This window comes from Crocuta crocuta, unplaced genomic scaffold (assembly GCF_008692635.1).
Source record: "Crocuta crocuta isolate KB4526 unplaced genomic scaffold, BGI_CrCroc_1.0 scaffold271, whole genome shotgun sequence".
Lineage (NCBI taxonomy): Eukaryota > Metazoa > Chordata > Mammalia > Carnivora > Hyaenidae > Crocuta > Crocuta crocuta.
In genome coordinates, this window is record NW_027527824.1 from 6898923 (window position 1) to 6908872 (window position 9950).

At 47.1% G+C, this 9950-nt stretch overlaps 1 protein-coding gene across 1 annotated transcript; it reads right to left on the reverse strand.

Moving 5' to 3' along the window:
- Positions 1-4171: 4171 nt before the first annotated feature.
- On the reverse strand, positions 4172-9273 carry LOC144242662 (uncharacterized). The gene is made up of 8 exons (XM_077777652.1): positions 9208-9273; positions 8670-8803; positions 8082-8292; positions 7295-7508; positions 5668-5815; positions 5157-5222; positions 4650-4806; positions 4172-4604 (listed from the first exon to the last, which is right to left on the reverse strand). The coding sequence occupies exons 2-8, from the start codon at positions 8715-8717 to the stop codon at positions 4462-4464; spliced, it is 987 nt and encodes a 328-aa protein (XP_077633778.1). The 5' UTR covers positions 8718-8803; positions 9208-9273; the 3' UTR covers positions 4172-4461.
- Between the last annotated feature and the right edge of the window lie 677 nt (positions 9274-9950).

A 9950-nucleotide genomic window follows, 5' to 3' on the forward strand; every position in this document is an offset into this window, starting at 1 on the left:
CACCAGTAGATGGCACCAAGTTACCCATTGGTGTGAGTGAACCACCTGGAAGTGGATATTCTAGCTCCATTCAGACCTTTAGATGAATGTGGCCCTGGGTGACATGGGACCACAGCAACCTCATGAGAGATCCTGAGCCAGAATCACCTAGCTCCAAATTTTTGACCCAAAGAAACAGATAATACGTATTCACTTTTTAAAAAGCTTTGAGTTATGACTCACGTACTATACAGTTAACTCATTTCCCATGAAGTACATACAATTCAGTGGTTTTTATATCTCACTGAGTTGTGTACCTGTCACCACAGTTAATTTTAAACCATTTTCATCACTCTGGATATAAGAACTTTGTATCCATTAGCAGTCACTCGTCACTTGTCCCCAGCTCCCACATCCTCTGCCAACTGCTGATCCACTCTCTGCCTCTTCGGATTTGCCTATTAGAGACATTTCATGTAGTATGTGAATGGGACTGTCCTCCAATACGTGGCCTTCTGTGTCTAGCTCTTTTCACTGAGCATGTTGTTTTTTAAGTTTCATCTGTGTTGTAGTGCATCTCAGTCCTCCGTTCCTTTTTATGGCCGAATAATACTCCTTTGTATGAATAGCGCATTTTATTCATGTTTTAGTTTATGGACATTTAGTCATTTCTACCTCTGTCTGCTGTGAATGATGCTGCTGTGAACATTTATGTACAGGTTTCTGTATAAACATACATTTTCATTGCTCTTGGGGTAGATTTGTAAGGTCGTAAAGTCTATGTTTAACTTTCTGAGGATCTGCTGAGCTTCCAGAGCAGTGTATGAGAGTTCCAGTTTCTCCTCATCTTTGCCAACGCCTGTTACTATCTGCCCTGATTATAGCCATGTTGGTGGGTGTGAAGTGGTCTCTCACTGTGGCTTTGACTTGTATTTTCCTAGCGCCTAATGTTGTTGCACATTTGTACATATCTTCTTTGGAGAAATGTTTATTCAAATCCTTTGCCCATTTTTCCGTTGGGTTCTGTGTCATATGTACATATGTGCATGCACACACACAACACACATACACACACACACACACTCTCTCTCTCTCTCTCTCTCTACTGTAGAGTTCTTTGTATATTCTCATTACAAGTCTCTTATCAGATGCATGATTTACCCACATGTTCTCTCAGTCTGTGGGTGTTACTGTTTTAAGATGCTAAGTTTTGAGGTAATTTGCTACACAGCAATAGGTAACTAATGCATTAAGTATGTATATACTCTACATCAAAGCTGCTCTACTTCTGGCCTTGTCCTTCAGTGAAACTTGCAGATAGATCCACAAGGAGTTACATAAAAGGATATTTATCTATGTAGAGTTTGGGTAGCAAGAAGCTGGAAGCAACTTAGATGTCTGTCCCTAAGGGAATTGATAAGTGAAATGTGGTATGTGCATAGGGGAGAATATTGTAAAAGCAGTCAGACACAAGCAGTTAGGAACTGCTGTGACATGACAGACTCCAGGTGAGGAAAATAAAGAAGAATTCAATTTACAGCAAAAACCAGCTAACTAAATTAAATCACACTAAGCAGTGTTTTTTAAGAAAGATCTATACACCTTAACTCCCTGGAATAGAGTCTGTAGGAGGGAACAGAATGGGACCAGGACAGCGAATGAGGGAAGGAAAGGGAAACAAAAGCGAGGCCTTTACGTGGATGAATGCAATCGTGTGTCCTGGCCTCTGACAGGTGGTCACCTCAGTCCGGTGCCCCTGAGGCCCTGAGCACAGATCCAGAAGCAGGGTCTTGCTCTCCCGGAAGTGACATTTTGCACTCTGTTAGGCCAAACCTCCATGACAGCCACCGAAAGGACTAGCTTACCACAATGGGAATGTTTTTTCTCCTTCCTCACTCGTGTAACGTGCAGGCTGGTTTGAGATTGGGGTGATGGGAGGAGCATACTCTGTTCAGGGGCCGTTTAGGGACCAGGCTGATGCTGATGCCAACACGGCCTCCAAGGTTGCTCTGGGTATTGTCATTTTAGTGAGTTGAGCAAAGCTCGGGAGATCGCTTGGGGGATGGAACAGGGCGGCTCTAGAAGCAGCACAAACTTTAACTCATGTTCTGATGGCTAGGACTTAGTTGCGTGGTGGTCCTTAATTCAAGAGGGCCTCAGAGATGCAGTGCACACCCAGGAAGAACGGGAAGATGGATTTGATTGGACAGCTGTGGTCTCTGCTGCAGTGTGCCCTTCTCAGACCCCAAAAGAAAGGCTGTCTGTCCTCCAGCCATTTGATACATATGTGGATTTGGAAGCAATGTTGAAATCTAAAATTCCCACAGGGGCTCCATCCCTTCTCTTAACTGGAGAGCATGAGCTGGAGTCACTGCCAAGTTGGAGATGTCTCTTCCCTAACTCTAGCCAGTGGCTGTCAGAGAGCTGCGTAGGCAGAGAGGTGGACATATGTTAAAGAGGACACAAGCTCAGAAAACAGATTCTAAGGTTCTACAGTTAGCATGAGGCATAGTTGGGACTCGAACCCAGTGTCCTACCCGGTGGCACTCTGCCTTTCTGGTCCTTTGGCTCCTTGCTGTAAACATTTTGTAAAAAGGCCCACGGTAGAACATTAGTGGTGAAACTGGTGAAATCTGAATAGAATCCGGAGTTTAGTTCCTGCAAATGCATGTGTTGTTAGTCTCTCAGTCTTGACAAATGTACCGTAGTTACCTAAGAAGTATTGCAGCAGCCAAGACATTGGAGGAAAGAGTAACAAAACAAAACTCTATGTTATTTTTAAAGTTTGCTAGAAGTTTATATTTTTTCCAAAATAAAAAGCTTATTTTACAAAAAGACCTCAGTGAATATAGGCTCTGGGCTCTGAGTCCTATTCTAAGTTATTACTTCGGAGTTTATACTTTTGTAAGCTGTTTTGTAAGCCATCCCCTTTCCTCGGCCAGAAGTGGCAGTGAATACGTTCAACTCCTAGCCATTTGTCACAACTCTTATGCCCAGCTGGGTTTTATTTCCACACAGGCCCAGGTTTTAACTTCATTATAAGGGGGCCCCACACTTTCTTAGGAACGGCTTGCTTTAAGAGGCTTTGTGGACTGAATGTCATATCCCCCATAGTACCCTGTTGAAATCCTAGCCCCAACATGATGATATTTGGAGGCAGGAATTTTAGAAGGTGATTATGTCCTGATGGTGGAGCCTCATGAATGACATTAGGGCCCTTGTAAGAGAAGCCCCAGAGAGCCCCTTGTCCTTTCTGCCATGTGAGGACACAGCGGGAAGCCGGCCTCTGTGAACCAGGAAGCGAGCCCTCATCAGACACCAAAGTCAGTCTGCTAGTGTCTTGATCTTGGACCCCCAGGCCTCCTGACCTGTGAGAAATAAATGTATGTTGTTTAAGCCCCCCCATCCCCCAGTATAGGGTATTTTTGTTATAGCAGCCTGAATGGACTAAGTAAGACAGGCTTCAGATGTTTTGGAAATCTTAAACCACATTTTTCTTTTCCTTAACAAAGGAATCTATCTGTTTTCAAGTGGAGACTGAGGTAGAGGGGAAGTAGGTAGCTTCTATTGTAGGTGAGTTCTGTGTTCAGTAGGCATTGGTGAAAATGTATGAATTCCGTGTCCCTCTGATTTTTCTGCCTTTGTGTGTGTGAGCACAGCCCATCCTCCAGGGCAGAGACCTCCAAGTCTGTCTGTCCAGCAGGCGGCTGGCTGTCATTTCCTAAGCTGGCTACTAGAGGGCAGTGTGATATGCCTTTTCCTGACCAGGGAAAGGAGGCCCCTGGGTCTTATCTGTGTTTTAGCATCTCTCAAGGATAGAGGTGTCTAAATTCAGTTGCCTCTTCCATTTCTTATCCCTTCCTTAAAATCAGAAACATAATCCTGTTTTCAACATGGTAGGTATTTTTAAGAGAGAGACCTGGTATTTAGATTTTGATCAGATTCTCCCTTAGGCTTTGGAATACTTTTCTCTATGTGGATGATTTTTTGTCTGTTTTAATCAAATTTAGACCAACCCTCTTGTTCTCCTTCCTTTCCTGTGCCACTTTCTTCCCTCTGAAGTTTAGACCTAAGCAGCTGAGCAGTACTAAAAACTACTGGATTATACACTTTAAAAGGGTGAATTTTATGGTATGTGAATTATAATCTCAGAGAATGTAAAGGAAAAGAAAAAGCACCAGTGAACAGACGATGTAGCTCAAATAGAATGTAATTAATTGATGGTACTGAGTTGAGAAAAGTTTTGATGCTTTGTTGTTCATTCATTTGGGGGAAATAGTCTGACCTGTTTTCCCCTCGGGAATTCTGGAACACACTGACCTTCTATGACTCACAGTGCCTCCGTCCTTTCTAAAGATGTTACTGACGCTGGCTCAGTTAGTTTCAGAGAGCTGGATTAGGGTCAGGCTGTGGCTAGGAAATCCCAGTGGCAAAGCTGAGTCCATCCTGTGAGATAGTTATGGTGGGACCTCGGTTTTAAGGTTAGGAGGATGTGGGTCCCCAACCATGCATTTTTGCATAGGTTATTTGGGTGGTTTCTTTCTCTTGATTATTATCTCTTTTGGAATTTTGAGTCTTGTTGTCAGAAGTATTTCTGGAAGCAGCTTTCAGGCAGCTGGACTGGTCTGTAAAAATAGGCAGAAAGATTATGGGGCCAATTTCCTTTGTACCTGAATGTTTTCCTTCGCTCAGTAGAGAAATTGGGTTTGGCTCCCGTTTGATGCTGTTGACCTTGGGCTTACAGAGGTTCAACCTTTCAGAAAACAAGGGCATGTAGGAGGTCCTGGTGGTAGTTTGATCCTGAGTTGGTGCCTGTGAACCCATTCTCTTTTGAGGGGACAGAAAGCAGTCAGCTGAAGGAGTGTATCTTCCCCTCCCTGCATGTTATGCTCAGTACCCAGTGTCAGCTAAGGAGTTAGAAGGAGTCACAGATAAAAATGTAATGTCTGGTGCTTAGGAAGCAAGATTTCTTTTCTTTTTCTCTTGGCAGAGGAGGACACATTTGTGCAGAGAGGTTAACTTGCTCAGAATTGCTCTAGGATGGGACAGATCCAAGGTTTAAACATCAGACTCCTTTCCCCACAGTTCTCCCCCCACCCACCCTCACCCCGATAGCAAGGTGAGAGGCGGAGGGGGAGTCCAGAGGACTGTTCCCTGCCCACAACGGAAGTTCTTACCAGGGGCTGCTCATAGCCTCTGTGGTGAGGGTGTCCATCGCATTCTTGGGGCTGAGTTCTGCAGTCCTGGAAGAATTGCATGCTGGTAGTTTTATTTTGTAACTTGGCTTTGAAGACCCTGAATGTGCTAGATGGGCATTTACCCTTGACTTTTTTTACCAGGAATTTGGGAGGAGGTAGATAAAACATCTGGGAAGAGAGGAATGCATGTCTGGGGAAATAATAATGATTTTAATTGCTATCTTTTGTTAAGTACTTACCACGTATCAAGCATATGTTAAGTGCATACGTACCTCACCTCTGTGGTCAGGGACAAATATTAGAGTCTGTAAGTGGCTGTAGATTCAGGAAAGTAAAATTTTTGGATTTCTCAAGACAAGTAGGGTTAGTGTCCTGGTAGGGAAAAATTTTCCCTTTGTTCCCTGTCTAGCCCCATAACCCTCCTAGGGTTGAGGGAGTTGTTAGGACCCTCATACTGATTACCTCTTGACAGAGAGCTTGGGGACTTTACCTGGGTCACTGTGTCTCCATCAAACTTGACGATGCTCTTCCTACCGAAGATGGTCATCTCCTGCTTCAGCCATCTCAGCTTTGGATGCCGCTGCATAGTAGGCTGCCAGCCAGAGGCAGCGTCTTTCTGCACAGTCTGGATATATTTGCTGCATGGGGTAAAAACATCTCCAGAAGTCAGGACCTTTACCTGTGAGCCAATCCAGGCATTCTAGAGGGAGGGGTGCCGGGCCACCTACATGCTGTTTTTGCTTTTCATGTGTGTCTGCCTAAACTGTACAGAGTGTTTTCAGGTAATGTCAATACACACTTATTTATCCTCTGAAAAGAAAATTTTAATTTATTTTATCTCTCTTTCTTTTTCATACTCCATAGTTATCATGCTAAGACCCAGCAGAGAGGATGCGGCACCTGCAGCCAAAGGATAGGGCGACGGAGAATATTTCTAGAATGCCTTGCTAGGCAGCTAGAGGCTTCGCTTAGAGAATTGGTCTTGGGAGATGAGCTTGGAGGTATGTGTGTTGGGGGAGGGGAGAAAGAGCTTTCTTCTTTGCTAGGCTCGCATCCCTGTTCACTTCCCAGTGAAGGTATCCTCTACTACTGTGGAATAGGACATTGCCACAGGACACTGTGGAATAGGACATAGTAACATTGTGTGGCACTATGCACATATGCCTGCCTCTGCGTTAGACCTGGGCCTTCTAACCTTTCAGGGATGTATCAGAGGGAAGAAGAAGTCCATTCTGGGCCCTCAAGGGAAGCAGGCTTTAATAGGGGGGAAACCAGGACAAGGATGGGCAAGGGGAATGCCTGATTCTCTGTAATTTTGTGAGTACTGGCTAAGGCTGGCTGCTCTACCTCCTGGCCTGCAGTTAGAGCTCATGTCTCTCAGAGACACACAGGGGAGGAGACTTACACCCAGTTATGAACAGCATGCCCAAAACTTAGGTGAGGACGAAATAAATCTGAACTCGTTGGAGATCCAGGATTCTAAAGCAATTAGTCCCTTGCTTTGTTGCCTTCTAAAGCCATGAGTCTGAATTGGACAGAAGACTGAGTTCTAAATGAATACAGATCTGGCTTGACTTATGATGGGGGTCCATCTACATAAACCTGTCGTAAGCCAAAAATCTCTTAAGTGGAAAATATACTGGATGCATCTGAACTGCTGAACATCATAGCTTAGCCTGGCCCACCTTAGATGTGCTCAGAACACATTAGCTCCCAGTTGGGCAACAAAACCTGTTTTATAAGAAAGTGCTCATGTCACATACTGAATACTGTACTGAAAGTGGACCAGAATGGCTGCGGGGGTGCAGAAATGTTGTCAGGGGACCCCCGTGACCGCGAGGCTGACTGGGAGTTGCAGCTCGCTGCCACTGCTCAGCGTCACCAGAGAGGATCCGTACTGTATAACTCTAGCCTGGGGAAAGATCCAGATTCAAAATTTGAAGGACGGTTTCTACTGAACATGCGTCACTTTCGCACCATCAGAAAGTTGACAAGTTGTAAATGAAGCCATCATAAGTTGGGGACCATCTGTACCTTTCTCTTGGGCAGTAGAACCCTCCTCTGGCCCCTTTCCCCCACGGCAACCCTGCAGCTTGCCAACAGTTCTGGTTACTCACTCGATCCCCTGGCTACGTTTGTCTGGGTCAGTTTTGAGGACTTGATTCCACCCTGAGGCTTGGAAGTCACTCTGGTATTGGCTGATGTGCTCCGTGAAGCCTGGACGCACTATCGGTGCTATTTTTGTGCCCTGAATGTGAACTGGGAACACGGAGTGACCGAGAAGAGGGCTCTGCAAGGAGATCTGATGAGTAGGGGTCACATAGTCGTCACCTGAAGGGGGCAAGAAAGTGTGCAGAGGGCCTCCTCTGTGTGGGAAAGTCTTGAGAGGGGAAGTCTTGAGAGTAAAGGTGGGGACCTGGACCCCAGCCTTGGCTCCTGCACGGCTCGTTCTATGTAACCAAACTTTTTATAATGGGAACAATAGACCCAAATATAAGAAGCGCATTGCCCTCTTCCGCCAATCTGACCTCCAGGGTTGTCTCCCCAAGACCAGAACTAAAGAATCCTTAGTATGGAATCCAGAGTATTCTCCCACCCCTTTTTGGGTCACCAGAGCTTTGAAAGCCTGGACTCCCGGCTGCCCACTGGTCTAAAGGCGGGTAGGCTAGGATGGGTGGCTGGTCCGGTCCCCTCCTAGAGTGCTCCTAGCTGGCCTTGTAGCCAAATGTTGCCCAAAGGGCTCTTGAAGAGACAGGGCTGGGGCCCTTACTGCTTATTGTATTCTCCTAGGCTGGTGGTTCCTACCTGTGGGATCAGCCTGGGGGACGGGAGTGCCCCCTGCGGAAGGGTGAGGTAGTGCCACTCCTCTATCCTGTTACCCTTCTCGCCACCAGGCAGTCTCACCTGAATGGGAGGGCTTCTCCTCGTGGTCCGTCACAGGCTGGGTCCTCCCGGGCTTGTAACATTCTCCACAGGTGGTACTGAAGGGGAGCCACTGAGGCCTGCTCTGCTGGCTGGAGTAGCTTGGGGATTGCAGCTGCAGCGGAGCCTTGGGAAGGGGCTGCAGGCGGTATTTAATATCTTCTGGGGCTATTTCCTCCGCGGCTTCTGACTCCTGCAAAGCAACCCGCCTGCTGCTGCTTCCGCAGAGTGGGGTCCTTTTAATCTTAATAGGGGCCTCCATCTTAATAGGGGAAGTCGGTGGGGGATGGGTCTCTTAGAGTGAGAGGTCATCAAAGAGTAGGCAGGTGCTAACTTTCTAGCAAGTTCCCTAACTTCCCTGAGCCAGTTTCCCTATTTGTAAACTCACCTCCTGGGTTATTGGAAAGGATCTGAAATAAAGTATGTAGCACGGTACCTGGCATGTAGGAGGTGCTTCATAAATAGTACCTCGTCTTAAAATGTGAACAGTAAGATATTTCCAAGAGTGTTTCTGTTGTATCAGAGCACGTGTCCCTGTTGGGTCCACTCTCACCTCACTCCCCACCTTACCTGAACACCAGGACGGCTGTTCCCTGGCTGGGTTTGGAGAGCCAGCATGCCTTGCTGGGTGGGATTGAAGGCTGTGCTATTTGACGAAGGGTGGTCAAGTGGGCCGGGTCTTCTGTCCCCAGGAGAGGGGGTGTCTAGAGCAGGGGAGGAGTAGTGAATGACCTATTCCAGTGAGTCTTCCCCATTTCCCTCATGGCAGCCTCCCCTTACCCGTTACCCCTACCCCATCCCCCTGAGGGCAGAGCTGGGGTGTTGCTGGTGGCCATGGTATTCAGATAGGACCCAAACTGAGTTTGTTTGAGGCCCCAGCAGTAAGAACTGGGCAGGATGGGTGTGTGTCTGTGTGTGTGTGCACGCACGTGGGTGTGTGTATACTACTTTCTCTGCATTTAAGGACATATGACATTTCAACAGCAGTTACTTTAAATGAGCATTTAAGGTCTTTTTTTTTTTTTTCCCTTTTCCTTTTTTGGCCTTGAAGGCAGTGATGGTTGCAAGAGAAGTGGCTTACGATGACATCGGTTAGTGGTGGACTCACCGATTGATGGGCCGAATGCTGGATAGGGAGGTGCCTTACCCCCGGGCTTGGTACAGTTGTGTCTGTGTTTCCTAAGAGTGGAGGAAAGATTAGTCTCTAGGAGCACAAGAGAGTTAGACCCGAGCCAGGGGTTTGTTCCCACGCTTGCTTCGAAGCCGTAGGGATATAGCCCACCGGACCTATATAAGTCCCTCCACAGGGATTTGCCAGCAGCTCTTTCAGGGAGAGGGAGGCAGTGTGGCCTTCTACACTGGCTGCACTTAGACTCAGCATTTTAGGTTAAAAGGTGGGAGATTGGGAGAGAAGGGGATGCTGCCCTGTTAGAAGCAGCTTTTGGGCTGGCGAAGAAAGAACATTCTGGACTGGCCAATGTGAAGTGGAGGAGGCAGACAGGTGCGTGGTGACCTGCAGGATGGAGAACGGACCTGCCAAGGAGCCATTTTACTAATGGTTGATATCGGGAGGCTGTGGCGGGGAGCAGGCCTCTGAACTCTGTGGGGAGGTCTGCCCTTGAACCATTAAGGTCAGAGCTGCCCTGGGTGAGAGCAGTACTGAGGACAGGAAGTGTCCTGTCTTCTGCCCCTCAACCCTGTGTTAGAGAAACAGAGAGCAGGAGCTTTGGGGACAGGTAGGAGACTGAGAAGGGGGTTGCTGGGTAGGAGGTGGCCAGAGGACACCCAGCCACAGTCACAGAGCTCACAGAGATGACTGAAGGTGGGCACTGTGGCCTTCTGGGCTGTGAT

Bases quoted from the DNA above. Each gene is read 5' to 3' on its own strand.
- LOC144242662 (XM_077777652.1), bottom strand. From the start codon at position 8,717: ATGCTGGCTCTCCAAACCCAGCCAGGGAACAGCCGTCCTGGTGTTCAG. The intron at 8,293-8,669 runs GTAAGGTGGGGA...GTTGCTTTGCAG, and splicing joins ACAGCCGTCCTGGTGTTCAG to GAGTCAGAAGCCGCGGAGGA. The intron at 4,807-5,156 runs GTAAGAACTTCC...TCCCCTCAAAAG, and splicing joins GAGGCTATGAGCAGCCCCTG to AGAATGGGTTCACAGGCACC.